The 15,539-nt window shown below is 39.0% G+C and overlaps 1 protein-coding gene across 3 annotated transcripts in view; it reads left to right on the top strand.

The window, feature by feature from the left end:
* Nucleotides 1-15,539, top strand: part of kiaa1549lb (KIAA1549-like b) — a 56,395-nt gene that overhangs the window by 30,674 nt on the left and 10,182 nt on the right. For all 3 annotated transcript variants that reach the window (XM_026170029.1, XM_026170020.1, XM_026170039.1), the window contains exons 5-13: nucleotides 2,144-2,363; nucleotides 2,677-2,810; nucleotides 3,376-3,544; nucleotides 7,318-7,377; nucleotides 8,535-8,686; nucleotides 9,154-9,325; nucleotides 9,909-10,072; nucleotides 10,528-10,563; nucleotides 12,178-12,368. In XM_026170029.1, coding sequence (XP_026025814.1) covers nucleotides 2,144-2,363; nucleotides 2,677-2,810; nucleotides 3,376-3,544; nucleotides 7,318-7,377; nucleotides 8,535-8,686; nucleotides 9,154-9,325; nucleotides 9,909-10,072; nucleotides 10,528-10,563; nucleotides 12,178-12,368 — 1,298 coding nt within the window. The remainder of the gene's footprint in view (nucleotides 1-2,143; nucleotides 2,364-2,676; nucleotides 2,811-3,375; nucleotides 3,545-7,317; nucleotides 7,378-8,534; nucleotides 8,687-9,153; nucleotides 9,326-9,908; nucleotides 10,073-10,527; nucleotides 10,564-12,177; nucleotides 12,369-15,539) is intronic.

The raw sequence follows: 15,539 nt of genomic DNA, 5'->3' as shown, positions 1-15,539 counted from the left end.
AGGCTCTCAGTGTTTCGGCTAGTGGATCTCCTTGTCAGCACAGGCTTTCAGATGGGTTTAGATAACGGATTTGAATGGTTTCACCTCTCATACACGCACGCTAGATCTGCCATCATTCCCTTTTCCACTTTCACTGTACTCAGAGTTCACGAAGAAGTCAAACTCTAACTGACAAACACATACTGTATAAATTTTATTCTGTAATGAGACACAATTTCCCAAACACACAGATTTTGCATTTATATCCGTGAACGTATTGATTCCAGTCCTCTTGTGTTAGAGGTGCAGGAACATAAGCGTCTTTGTCCCAAACTCACCTATTTAACAGTCTCGCTCATGTCTCTCTTCTCAGCAGCCCCTCAGGCCCTCATGGTTCTCACCACATATCTGTATTCCACGATCACTCCCTCCTCTTCCTGATGCTCTCATTAGTGACTTGGATAACAAGTGCATCTTCCGATTTACTGTGAACGATTTCATAGCATGTATGCAATTTCTATTTGAGTGATTTTTACTATATGGTAAGATTCATTAAAATAAATTTAAAAACCGTTCTAGTTTTTTTTTACAGTAGAAATTTCAATTTGTTATAGCAGGAGAAGTAAAAGGTGTGGCTGATGACATTAACAAGCTATTCTATTCAGTTGTCTTACTAGTAAGTCAGCAGACATAACATATGAATCACCATGTTTGAACAACTTTATTCTACATGTGTTAATGGCCCTATACAACACACAGAAATTGTTGTTCTTTGAGACCTTTAGAAACAAAATTCCTCTGATTATATTTTTCTCCACAAGCAGCACACCAGTGACTTGGACATCTAGTCGTTGTCTGCAAGTGATTTTCATTCTGTAATAAGATGAATAAAAAGGCAAAAAGCAGTGGCTATCTGAAAGGCCCACTTGAGATGTCACTTTACTTTTTGTGGTTGCATTGTGGGTAATGATGCAAACTGGTATGCAGTGCTGCATATAACAGCTTTATGGTGATTTGCATCATCTTATAATAAAGTATCTTTTATTCTGATTTAGGAATGTGAAAGGAACCACTCAGACCTTTAAGGAGGTTCTAAACGCAGACATTCATTCATTCATTTTATTCCTAGCCTGTAATTTATTGTTTGGATGATTTTTTTCTCTCTACAATTTTATTTTGCTTTTTATATTGTTTTTTTGGCATTGGATATTTTTCATTTTGTAATGTATTTTTATGTATTTTTTATGACTACATTTAGTGGGTTAGCATATTTGCTTTCTTCTTCTTCAGAAATCAGAATTTATTTTATCTTAATATACTGTATGTTTAAGTTTCATTAAAAGTGTAGAAGGGATCATTTTTCTTCATTAAGAATGAATGACTGTCACCCTTCCAGTGAGGTCATTTCTAATCAGGCTTTGGCAAACAGTAGATGAATCAAATAGATGGGCCAGATGCATCTCTCAGGTCCTGTGACAGATCTGGATTTTTGCCTTTTCCTTAAGTACATAACTTTCTGATATTGATATAGATATGCTCACTGGCCTGCCACTTCTTTTTTCATCTACTTGTCCAGTTTCCTCAACATTTTAAGTAGACACTGCTGAGATATGTTGAGTTTTTGGCTAGCAGCTCTTTGGAAATCACTCTGTTGGTGCAAAAACAGAATTTTATTCCTGTCAAACTATGTAATATTTGGTAGTTTTTATAGATTTGTATTAGGAAACTAGAATAATTTGTGTTTTTGTGTGTGTGTGTGTGTGACAGGCTGTGGTTAGAGACACAATTTAAAATAGGTTCTTTGCCAAGTTGTCGTTTTCTAGACAGAACACTGGTTCATCCAATGGTTTAGGTCACTTTTTTATTCTTGGATGATTCATAGGTATGTGTTAAGTAAAAAAGAAATCCTCTGAAAATTATTAGATATAATGACTGGACTAAAATGTCTGAATAAATTTTGAAAGCCTGGAGAACTTTTGCTCTAGTTGGGCTCTAGGTATGGCTCAAAACTTTTTCATAACACTTAGCACATCATAGAAGACATGTTGAAAATACCTTCTTTAATCATGGATTTGTAGAGGTAATCATTTTGTAATTAATGGTAAAATGTAAGCAATATGGCTTCTCAAAGACATCCAACTCTCTTTTTCTTTTTCTTTCTTAGGTGGAGACTGTATTTGGTTCTCCCAACATGACAGTGGCTTATCACGTGACTGGAGGGGATATAGTTTACCCTCCGTCTGTAGTGATGGAAGGCTTGGCATCCTATGGCCGTGATAAGCTGATTGCAGACCTGCGGCAGTACCTCCCCATGGTAACAGCCCTGCCCCTCCCAGTTGCATTATGGAGACCCAGCCCAGCCACAGGCTTCCAGCTGAAAACAGGTCAGCCAGTGCTCAGTCAGGTTGAAAAGAAAAAAACAAGTCTGCTTGAGACTTGCCGTTATATGTTCCTTCTTTGACTGTGCACTGGAAGGGTATGAAGTGTGAAAAGAAATTCTGTGATACCACATCAGAGACAGAAATGGCAATATGGCATGTAGGTACTTATAAAATAAGCACAAATAAGTCAAATTCTAAATGTTCCTAATATAGTTATATACTGTCAAAGATAGCAAAACACACTCTTACAGGCTTTTGAAGAATTCTTTGATTTTCAGAATGCAGTTTGTCAGTTTGTGTTGTTTTTATGTTGCAGTGCTACAGTTTGTGGGAGTAGGTGATGATCCTCGGTCCTGTCGCTTCTCTCAAATGATGGAACAGAGGCTTGAGAAGGTTTTTTCCGAAGCGCAGGCCAAAGTGCTTAACGCTAACAGCAGACTCTCTGTTCAGGTACTGCGGGGGAACCTTTGTGTTCTGGTCCTGGAATTGCGTAGGCGTTCCGCATGCTGTCAGGATAGATATTGATGATAAATAACTTAATTTTGCCCCCTGTTACACTTCAGTATCACCATGTGGTTTATGTGATGTGGCAGCCACAAAAGGCTGCAAACTGTGTGCAGTTTGAGCAAAATTGTCCCTAAGCATATTAGGCTGTGCCTTTTTTTCAAGAACTACTTAATTATGCGGGAGAGGCATTGGTTATATTAATTTTAATGTGCTGCCACATTAAAGTGCACCCTATATTAAAACTAATTTGCCGTTTATGCATGGATAAAGCTACTGTATTTTTGAATTCTTTTATTTATACATACATATTTCTCTGCTGTCGAGATTCTTGATGATATTTATCATTAAAGACAGTTACTGTTTCCGTGCCTCCCCTGTCATTTAGAAAAATATTTCTTAGAATTTGCAGATTACAGTATACAGTATAATCCTAAGCATTTTGCTCATATTACCCACACTTCTCTATGCCTTGTTCTTTTTCTGACCTCGACTTTTGTGTTTTTCCTAGATGCTGAGTGTCTCTCAGGCAGCAGGATCCCCTGCTGTGTCACTGGTCTACACTCTAAAGAATGGGACTGGCTTTCTTAATGGCACTGCTGCCTCAAATCTACTTGGTCAGCTGTCAGCTGAACTAGTGGGCTACTTCCTCTTCTATCCGCCACTTATCGTTGCTGAGCGTAAGTTGCAATTTGCATTCTTAAGTGAGTGTTAGGCAAGAGTAATGCAACAGGCCCTACAAGAACAAGCATCAGAGGTAGTTCTTGAGTTCTCCTGGGAATGATTTGTTCTCTAAATACAAAAGAGATTCCAGATGTTTCAGGTTGTGTCTCACAGGGCTTTCATGTTTGGCTCTAGTTGTTTGGACACTGAAACTTTAGTATTGATTAACTATGCTAGAAATCATGCCCTAGTTAATTTAATGCATTCTGAGCTTTTTGCATTCACATGGACTCAAAAAGCTTCTCTAGGCATTGGCAAAAATCATAAATTTCTTTGCTAAGCCTGACTGACATCCAGTTTTTCAGTAATTGGATGTTTTTGACTGTTCTTATGCTATTACAATCACAATTTTACATTTGAGTCATTTAAAGAAAGTTGATGAAAAGACACAACTAAGCCTCTGCCTTTCATCTCAGCCTCCTTTGAGGGCATAGTCAGCATCCATCTGTGTTAGCATTGTACTTGGAATAAAATAAAGAGTGACAGGGAATCAGCAGGAGTCTAAACAGCAATCCCAGTAGCGTCCTATGGCAGCCTGTTACTATCCCTTGTGTAACTGCTCAGTGGATGGAGATATGGTCGACATGGACCTCAGATGCATGCAATATAATGAGACTTATTTTTATGGTACGTTATTAATCCCTAAAGGAGGGATTGTGTTGTTTTGCTTGACCCGGTTCACATAAATGTACAATAAAGGTTCAGCAACAGAACTACTCTGATACACACACGCACACACAAACAGGATTTTACCCAGAAATCGCCTGGAGATTTTTTGTGCTTCAGTCTATGTCTATCATCAGCAACACTTCACATAATGGCTTCTGGATTTGTGCTTCCTTGATGCGCTGCAGTTTGTGTAAACAAAAGCAATGGGACCTTCAGAATGTGTTAACCAGAAGAAGCAAGTCAGCAACAGCTAGATATAATCTATCATGTACCCTGAAGTCAACCTGTCATATTACATCACACATTTTGCTTGAAACCCCTGCAGATAATAGCCAAATGCATGGAAGAGGAAATGATCTTTCGTATTCAGCAGTCATACAGCGAGGCACTTTTTCAGTTTTTTCTCTCGTCCTTGTCGGAGTTACGTTTTGCTCATTACAAGTTCATACAAAAGGTGTGTTTCCTAACCTGAAGGCATCCTGTGCAGACACTGAGAGCAGTGATGTCCTGCTCATGCTTTACCAGTAGCATTATTATCTTAAACATTATATGTGCAAAATGGGCCTTAGTGTCTTGCATTATGTAATCCAGTGTAAGCAAACCTGTTATATAGCTCAAACAGGTCTGGAGAGATTCTATTTAAAGACTCACTGGGTCAAGCAGACCTCAGGAATACAGAGGAAGCCACGGGACAAGCTGTGGATTTAAAGAGGCTGATGTGTTGAAACTGCACCTCTGGTTAGCTTTCTATTCAAGCAGAAACAAGACTCCCAGCTTGATTGCAAAAGTTTCTAACCAGGTTCAGTGCTTGAATATTTCTAGACTGTGGTCAGTTTGAGAAATTGTTAATCATTGGACTTGGACATGGTCATGGTCAGGATCACACCAGAGCTGATACTTTATATAGGACTATAGGCTTCCTTGCAATAACCTCTGCCTGAGTTCAGTCTTAGTTTTAACTTTTAGTCTTCTTCATGTTCTGTTGTTGCTAAGGACATTGCGAGAAGAGACCAAACAGATTTTCTAACCTTTAGACTCAACTTGTTTGGATCTTAGAAAGATTCAGAACTGAGTGTTAATGTTTGTCAAATAGTGGTAATAATGTTTTCCATTCACATCACCAATAGGAAGTAATTTAATAGCATGCCAGTGACTGTAATGAATCCTCATCTTTTCTTGTGGATTTTCTTATTTCTTTGAATCCTTTTATAGCCTCTATATTTTCAGTCCACATCAATTTTCTGTATGGTTTAAGTTTAGTAACAAGTTAAAGGAAATTGTTATCAAAATATATGAGATTTCGGAGTCATGAGTCAAAGATAGTTGCATTTTCTCCATCCCATATGAGCTCAATAAAGCTATATATAATATCTAGAGTGTGAACAGTGTTGCACTCATGTTAGCCTAATCAAGATAGTACTTCCTATGTACTGGGAAGGAGAAAAGCCTCTAAAACTGAATTTTAAGAAGTAAGATGGTCCAAAGGTTGTGCTGCTGAGACAAAACAAAATGGGGTACTACCTCTAACAGTTAAAAATACTAAATGAAGATCTTATGTTTCAAAAGCATCTACGTGCCTGTCTAGAAAGAGCAGTTTCCCTGCTCGTAGCCTGGTGTGTCCTGTGCAGAAGAAAGAAAACAATCTAAGATTAAATATTTTACATTTGGTTTGCGTCTTCCAATCTGACAAATCTGGGATCTGACCTAAGTGCCTCTGAGGATAGATAGCAGTCTTGGGTTTCACATTGTTGAAATCAAGATAGATAGGATTTCCAGTAGTGAGCATTAAACTAAAAACCACTTTGTGTTGAGCCTGAATTAAGTTAGAAAATCAAGTTGCCTACAGGCATATTGTTTCAGTTGCTGAGCACAGAAAGAGAGGAAGGCAATCTCGGTAAAAAGAAGAGACAGAGGGAGCAGATACTGACATGGAGGAAAATGCCAGAGAGACAGTGGGGTTAAAGACAGAAGTGTGTAACAGTGATTTTGTTTGTTTTGTAGCCTCACAGTTAGTGATATTACACTGCTCACAGGAGGTGCAAGCATATGCCAGCAGCGGCTGCCTCCTCACTTCAAAGCCAATTATTGCAGTAAATAATTAACTGTGGGGGATTCTCATGCCACCTTAGGCTCTGCTCTGACAGCAAAGGCCCGCGATCTCATACGTTCCAACGTGCAGTCTGGACTGCTGAGCTCAGCTCTTTTACACCCCCTGATTTGCAACAACCTCTCTCAAATGTAATGACTGAAGCTATTTGGAAATGTTACCATTTTAGACTAGATCATTTAACTTTTCAACATGTGAAGGTACAAAGTAGAGAAAATTAATAATAGCTTTTGCTGGAGAGCATTTGGGATTTTCAACGTTCTCATCAGAAAACAGCAGGGGTTCACGCAAAAGCTTGCTAAACCTTGCTGATTAATAGTTCAAATGACTGAAGCTTATAGACAGCGCTGAACTGATTTTGCTGACAGCCTTTCAGCCCTATCCATTATTGTTGCTAAAGCCCTTACTATTCCTCTCACCCTTCTCCCCCACCCGTCTCTCCTGTCATGCCTGAGTGTACAGTTCTGTGAGTGTGCTTTCACAGACCACTGATACAGCATTCCCCAAAACACTGCACCAGTCTCTAGCACAACAGCTTAATCAGGCAGGAAATAGATGTAAGAGAACACAGAGACAACCAGAGCTCAGACTGCTTAAAGCTTCCCTTGCTTCTGTATTTGTCTGACTATCAGTGATAATGAGGCTTTAAAGTGAGATATCAACACACAAAATGTGCCAAACCTTCAACGGCTTACTGTACATTTTTCTTGAAAGGTTTCAAAAGTGTTGGTATGTTCGGCTCAAATTAACACCACCAAAATGATACATTCACACTTGCATCAATATATGTTGAGCTTTTTTTGCATTGTTGATTATATTCAGGTCATATACAATTGTGCAACTGAGCATTCATTGTAAAATCTCAGCGTGCAAAGGCAAATGTAGGCTACACTACTGTGTGGAAATCGTATATTGGTATTAACTTTGCTTTCAACTTTTTTGTTGTCATTACAGCAATGGAATATCACAATCTGAACACTTCAATAGCAACCAGAGACTTCTGGGTTGTTACAGGTAGGGATATCATTGCTTACTGACTGTTAAAATCAGAGCTTTGCTCTTGCTTTGTGAGTGGATTATTTACTTATGAGTCGCCATTTACTTATGACCAGTATTCAAATGCAACCAATTCCCAGTCCTCCAACGACATCCTGGAACATTCTACTTCTACAGTTTTGAAAATATTCATTGGGAACTTTAAGAAATGAACTGATGAACTGTCTCATTCCAGAGGAGAAATAAAGTACAAAATGAGTCCTAGTAAATGTTTTCAATGTGGGTGTTTTTAAATGACTAAATTGGCTGAGGAGCAATACACTGATCAGCCTCACAATTAAAACAACCTGCTTAATGTTGTGCAGATTTTCACTATAGTGCTAAAACAGCTGTTACTGTATCTGTTGGGATGTGGGCATGCCATGTATGGTGTTTAGCAACAGATCCTTTGTGCTCTGTGGGTTGCTGTGGGTGGGGCATCCATTAATTGGGGTAATTCCAGTACGTTCTGCAGACGCTCTATCTGATTGGGATTTAGGAGAGTTTGGAGGCTTTGACAATGCACATATTGTTGATTTTCTAAAGCCTTTCCTGATCAAGTATATCAGCGTGCAAGGGTGTAATGTTCTGCTTGGAGGGAGGGAGCAGAACCCTGGTTGTCCGAGCAGAACATTTCATTATAATGAGACGGTCAATAGTATTTGCGACAGCTGTCAGGGGTTTTAATGTTGTGGCTCATTGGTTGTTGTATATCTCTAAGTTGTCAAACTGAACGAGTCTTTCAGATCACAATCTGTTGCTCTACACCTACTCCAGTGACACTTTGAATAGTTGAAAGTCAGCCCCACACTGAAGATGAGATCCAACCAGAATTATAGCTTTTCTGCTTTTTCCTATTTATAATAAGGTTCTGAATGTCTCATAAGTTCATATCAGAATTAACAGTGCTTTGGCAGCACTTTAACTAAGTATGGTCATGCCAATAATGAAAGCTGAATTGAATTCCGAAGCAAGCTACACTATATTACAACCCGCACACACACAGACACACACATTTCCAACTGTGCCTCTGTCTTTTCTCTTGTACTCCTTTCTGCCCTTGCCAACCATGTATTTTTTTTCTTTTTCTCTTCACAACAATCTGGCCATCCTCTTTATTTCAACTACATTTGCAGTGATCCAGGATGTGGATAATGCCAGCCTGGAGGGACAGTACCAAAGCTTCGCCAGTCTAATGGAACAGCGCCTGGCAGAGTTGTTTGTGTTGGCGGGCCAGCAGGGCACTCGTTTTAGACGAGCAACGACTGTAGGCAGCTACACTGTCCAGGTAAGAAACTGGCACTGCAGCCTGTAGGGAATGCCAGTCATCTAAGATTCTTATTCTGATGTTTTGCCTGACTGCCTTGGCATGTCAGAAGTCAGATTAGTCAAATTTGTTTCGTGGGCTTTTTTCTCCCAACAGTATGAATATTTGATACACTTTGATACGCACTTCTGCACATGCTTGCACGATTATTTGTGGTCAACCCCTGATAATTAGGTAGCTTCTCCGCTCATCATGTGGTAATTGCTCATCAAAACAAGTCAGAGGTTGAATATTTTACCCAACAAGTCCTTTCTTTTTTCATACAGTTTTTCATCTTAAGAAACTCTCCTAAATGCATGATTTTATTTTTGTTGTATTTTGTGAAATTAAAGTTGGTGCATAAGACATTGTAATAGCCGTTGTATAGGTTTATGCTGATTGTACAGCAGTTCACACACACACACACATCCCTTTTCATACCCAATCAGATGGTGAGCATCCGCCGGATCTCAGGGTTGAAGAATCCGGCCGAGATGACCTACTATGTCCAACACAATGGCATTCCTTTATTGGGCACATCAGCTGCCAAGGTCCTGAACACAGTGGATTCTCAGACTATGGCGCTCACCCTGGGCTACTTTGTCCAGGTGCAAGCAGAACGTAAGCAAAGCATCCTTCTAGCATTTGACAGCTAGGAAAAGTGACACAAACACAGAGACAAGTGAACCAAAACACATGATTCATGCCGAGTTTGGAAAAGAAAAGCTGGTGTTGTGGTGAGAGACATAGAAGAAAAGGTTGAGAAAGCTCTTTGCTGTCTAATCTCTCTGAAATGCTCCCAGCGGGACATTGTTTGTTTGGGCTACAGTGCAGCTTGCTGCTAAGAGAAGAGACAAGGGGGGAAAAAAGGGTGAGACAGAGTTTGTGGGTGGCAGGTGTGGGAGGGGGCATGCAGCATTCTCCTATGCATTGGATTGTCGCCTGCAATAGCTGAATGAGGCGCAGTGTATGTCAGCTTGAGCTGTATGCAGTGCTGCAGTGTAATGAATGATTCTTCATGTTTTGTCAATACAACATGCTGAGGACTTCATTATATTTTAATGAGCAAATCAAAGGACAAATGGTTATCATTTAGAGCCTACTGGATGTCATAAAGTAATGACAGGTAAAAAACAAACAAACAAAAAAACAAAACAAAGAAACAACAAAAAATAAAACAACAACTTATTTAAATTTTTTTCAGCTGTCGTCAAGAACCCTCCTAATAACCTTTGGATAATCGCTGCTGTTTTGGCCCCGATCTCCGTAGTAACACTCATTATTATCATCATCACAGCTGTGCTGTGCAGGAAGAATAAGAATGACTTCAAAGCGGATGCCATCGGTAACCTTAACCCTCGAGCTAAGGTATTTATCTTATTCATGTACTGAGCTATATTTTGGTAATCAATTCATTGTTTAAATATATTTTCAGGCTTCGTGACCATTTGCTGCTTGTCTTAATTTGAAGGCTTGGATTCTTGGCTAGACAAAGACGTGAAGACCTTGAGTTCAGGGTCTTTTTTTTCCTGATAGAACATTAAGAGATGTACTGTCTGTCACTTTATTTAGTAGCTACAGACTACAGATTGTGTGATGTCTGCCATCTGTCATTGCGTGATCAGGGTCAGTGATGCTGGGATATGTTAGCGATGTTTTGTTTGTTATTCTTTCGGATTTTGTGTTTTCTGTATTTTATTCCACAGTATCTGCGTTATCCCGTTTCAGTGCCCTCTTTTAACGCATTAGCAGAATCCTAGTCAATTCTGAACACAAACCCAAATCACACATATAATGTTTAAAACATTTTCTCTGGCTTTTAGATGGCGTACCGGAGAGATGTGGGCTATTATCACCAGGTATCTATTTCTCTGTATTCCTCCTCATTACTGATCTGTGTTTTCATTTTCAAGGCTCAGCTGTGCCAGCAGTGGGATTTGAATGGGATTTTGGGCAGACAGCAGCTATTATATATTGTAATAAATCCTGCTGTGCTGATGGAAACTAAGGATACAACAGGAATTCTGACTATCAAACCTGCAACAATGAGATTTCCGTAGATAAAAGAATGGCATTGCCTGTACTTGTTACAGTATAGCAGTCACCACATGACAAATCTGAAAGACTAAGGCTTGCAAAGAATGGTTTACCAGCAGAATGAGCGCTTTTGTTTGTGTGTATGCTCACAATTGCTTAGTTTGTGTAGAGAAAATGGAAAAGTGGTTTAGTTATTGCTCCATTCAGAGTTTCTGTAATTACCTAATATCTCCAGCTGCATGAGTGTCATTTTTGGACTCAGTAGTTTACTGACATACATCACTGTAGATACATGAAGATGCAAAGTATAACTCAGCGTATCCCACTGTCTTATTTATGAACTTTCATTAGTGAGAAAGCAATAAAGTCTTCGTATTAGACTGCAAAAGCAACTTCAGCACTGCTTTCAGAGCGCCAATTGTACACACAGGTCTTGCATGATGTAAAAAACCCCACCATACCAGCTAAATTCTATAAAATATGAAATACTCAATGTTATGAAAAATCTTTAGTGAAAGAATATCCGATTCCTTCTAATAAGTAATGTAAAAACCCTCAGTTGCTCAAAGATAGCTTCAAATAGGTAAAATTTAAATGAGTCTCTTGTGCTAGCTCTTCTACATTACTCAGCGTCAGCCAGCCAACTCGTTTCATCACACACCCTTGTTAGAGTTTTCTCTTTTGAAACCAGCAACAGGAGGGGTTTCAGTTAGTGAGAAGACAGGATTCAGTGAAAATCGTTTCTCTCTCTCTCTCTCTGTGTGTGTGTGTGTGTGTGTGTGTGTGTGTGTGTGCTCTATCAGCAGAGAGAGGATGAATGTTCACAGCAGTGTCACACTTTGTGATTTTGCACCATGTCTGGGTTACTTTGAGGCAGTGATGTGTGTCTGACAATTTATGACACCGTGATGGGAGCGGTCCTAAATATTTTAACGTATGTGTATGTATTAGTGAGTGGGTCTGAAGTATTTTGGCTACTACTGTTTTTTTTTTTTTTAGTATATGGGCTTCAAGTGTTAGGTAGAAGCCTGTACCTTTCCTCGCTTGTCCTCAAATATTTTTTAATATATAACTTTATTGCTGTATTTCTGTAAAAGTCTGCAAATCCCATTTTTGTCACCGCCCACTGCAAGTCATTTATTTGACAAGAATTTGGAAGAACATGAAAAAGGGCCTCAGTTAAATCTGTGCTTATCTTTTTTAAAGGCGCAGCGGTGCAGTAATCCCCACTTCTTTTTCCTAAATCCTTTGGACATCAAAATATTCACTGTGTATTTTAGCTATACTGAGATATTTGTAACACTCGTTCTGGGCAGCATAGTTCTGTGTTGCTTGAAATGGTTAGTTTTTTTGACAAGAGGTATGTGATAAAGAAATCACTCTCACTTCAGCTATACTTTTTGTCACTCTGCATTTTCACCCAACTTGTCTATCAGCCAGTCCAAGGTTTTGACTATGCCAAACAGCACCTTGGCCAACAAGGAGGAGATGAGGAAACACTGCCTGTCAGTCAGGATACCTTAGTGATGTCTCTACAAATACGGGACACACCACTTTCACTAGAAAAGGCTCTGCAACAAGATGGAACTGCCAACAAGAAAAGTCTCACCACTGACAAACACAAAAGGTATCACTCACTCTAAATGTTTTTTACCTACGTGACTTGTATTGATCTGAGGTTAAAAAAATGCATGATGTTACTCAGGTGATACCAATGATTATATGTTCATTAGTTAACAGTTAACTGTTTGCCTACAGATTTTGTGTGTGTGTGTGTGTGTGTGTGTGTGTGTGTGTGTGCAAATAGTCTAAACAAACCCCCCAAAATACTTGAAAACTTGCCTGTGACATGTTAATTAAAAATTGTGTCATAATTGTTTCAGAGTGTAGTGCAAGCACAATAAGCAGAAATGGACCATGCAAACTGAAGTGTTTTGGCAGTTAGACTGATTAGAAGTGACATCATAAAGCAGAGTCCAGTGACAGTAGGAGACAGTGACAGGACCCCCTGGAGCCTTGAAGCTGGTGGTGGAGCAGAGTAAGCAGATGGCTGATGGAGATTTTGAATGAGACGTCTTGGACATTACAAATGAGGTGGAGATGGAGAGGAAGAGAAGGGATGTATGATGATTTTCAAGGCGGGATTTAAAGAACAAGGAGTGGGAGCTGATTGGCTTAGAGAAAGCAAACAGAAACAGAACATAAAAATAGACCTGAGGGAATAGCACAGCTCTGTTCATCACAGTCCTCTTGAACCTTGTATCCCTACTATCAGTAGTAATGACTTAATGAGCTCTGACCAGTAAGAAAAGAAGAAAAAACCTAGCCTCCATACAGAGCTGGCAGATGTATGATCAAGTAGAGCAGCTTTAGAAACGGCTGATCTTTATTCAGTTTGTTTTTCTTGGCATTAGCTTTGAGAATAACTACTATGACACTAGACATTAAAGGAAATGCATTGTGCTGGTTTCAGTCACGCTTATCCAATAAATCCTTATTTGTTCATATAACTAATGAGTCTTCCTCACACACAGATGATCATGGAGATCCACAGGGTTCTGTGCTAGGCCTGATGCTTTTCACAAAAGAATAAAAAATAAAATAAATAAAGTTTTTACAGGCCATAGCTTTAGCTATCATCTGTTAGTGATTTAAACCAAGAACTCTGAGGACATAAATCATGATCCGATATGATGATGGTGCTGAGGAAACGTCTCATCACATAAGGTTAAAACAAAGCTACAACAAAACTCAACCTCCCAGCTGTCTGAGTTGTATACTTCAGTCAGCATGCTGATGTTTGTAAAGCAGGGGTATCAAACTCAATTTCACTAGGACCAGCCTGGGAAATGAGAGCACTAACATGGTTTTATTTAATCAAAAATAATAAAAAATATCCTGAATTATATTGTTGTTTATGTCCCGTAGAGCTTTCTTATACATAAATTGTTCCACAGAAAGCCCCTAAAACTTCCACATGTTGCCTAACCATCATTTGTTTAGTCAAACAAACTACATTCTGGTGTGAGTCACTTAATAAGGAAGAGACATCCTGATAAAAGCAAAATAATTTAACCTTTTTTTGTGCACATATTTTTACAAGTGTAGTATTGTCTTTTTCACAGACCTCGACATGACAGCTCAGTAGCTGCGTGTGAATATCCTCCACTAATGGGCTTGTATTTTCTATTATGAAGCTTGCCTTTACAGCTCCATCACTTTGGGATTTGGCTTGTAAAATCACATTTTTGTAGCTGCCTGCCTCTTTTTAGGCAGTGACTTTTTGAAGCCTCTATACTCTCTACATGGCTCTGTAACTTTGCTGGCATGTGGTTTCAAAATGACAATAGAAGTATATGAGATTGTTTCTTGGGAAATGGATGCACATGGTCCTCTCTTTATGCTCAGCGAAGACATCTGTTGTACTACACAACTGTCTATCTTCAGCATTGGATTTGCATCTTTGTGATATAGGTTAAGGTTGTTAGCTTGTACATAAACTAAAAGGTGGGCCAGATGAAAATTTGTGAAGGGTTGGATTTTGAGTTTTACGTGTTTCCTAGATAAATAATTTAATTGATTTTTTTTTTTTACAATATATGTGTTATCACACGAGATCACTACTCATGTGCAAAGTGCCTGAATTATATAAAGAAAGGCAGGATGATAAAACATACATTTTCCTGTCCTATACTCTGTCCTCATTTTACTCCAGTGCTGAGCGATAGGCAGCTATAAGCAGAGTTCTCTGCATGGGCAGGTGAAATTGACCTTTTCCCCCATCTGACAGTCAGTCGCGCTGACTCGGTAATTAATTGCCATGTTAAATCATGCTAAATTATTTAATCAGGGAATGCAAAAGGGCATAATATTTCAAGGCCATGCAAGATAATGATATCGAACAAAATTTATGTAATAGAAAAGGGAATCTATGGACTAGTGGTCCTGCTGTAATGATTTTAAACACTCCTGAGGCAGCAAAAGTTTTTAATTTGTTATTCATCAAGATACTAATGAATAACAAAAAGCTATTAAAGTCTTCATATGTCATCATTAAGTAGATTTTCCTGGTTTTTAACCAGCTATATGCACTTATCCTAAGACGTACCAAGCCTATGATTTACCTTTTTCCACCCTGCGGTCTGTCCTCGCTTCATCTGTTATAAAACAAAGCCTGGCTCCAAGTTTTCAAAGCACAGAACATTTGCTGTAGAGGTTAGTTTGGAATTCTTGTAGCATTTTTTTTTTCATTCATTCATTTCTGTTGCAAATTTGGTAGTGTTTTGCCTGGTCGGTTCAGAATACAACAAAGAAGGGCGAGCCATGCTGAAGCAATTTCAGTCATGTCAGCATTTATTAATAGCAGCTCAACAAATATAAACCAAACGAACAAATGAAGGTGGCCACCCAGGAGAATAGCTGAAAATCAATCAAATCATAGCAAATGTAAATCTTGCTGGGTGGCTAAAAGGCACCAGCCTTCAAGGTGGGAGGAGAGAGAACCACGGTCAGAGAAAAGAAGCTTATACAGACTCCTGATCACGTGAATTCAGTCTGTGAGTGCGAAAACAGAGTCAGGGATTTGTATCAGAAATAAAAAGGAGGAAGCAGAAAGCAGGCCAAACAGCAACTATTGACGCAAGGCCATCACACTAATTGGTTTTAAAAACAGTTCCAATAACATCAGTGTCAGTGACTCATTTTTATAAGACTATTATACTCTCCAATTTCTAAATTTGATTAGGCAGACGTAAAACTGCCAGTATTAATTAAAATCCTGCTATTATTATTACTATGG

Source organism: Astatotilapia calliptera, chromosome 1 (assembly GCF_900246225.1).
Source record: "Astatotilapia calliptera chromosome 1, fAstCal1.2, whole genome shotgun sequence".
NCBI classification, from domain to species: domain Eukaryota; kingdom Metazoa; phylum Chordata; class Actinopteri; order Cichliformes; family Cichlidae; genus Astatotilapia; species Astatotilapia calliptera.
The sequence above is the reverse complement of the archived record's forward strand: the minus strand, read 5'-3'. Positions and strand labels throughout refer to the sequence as shown.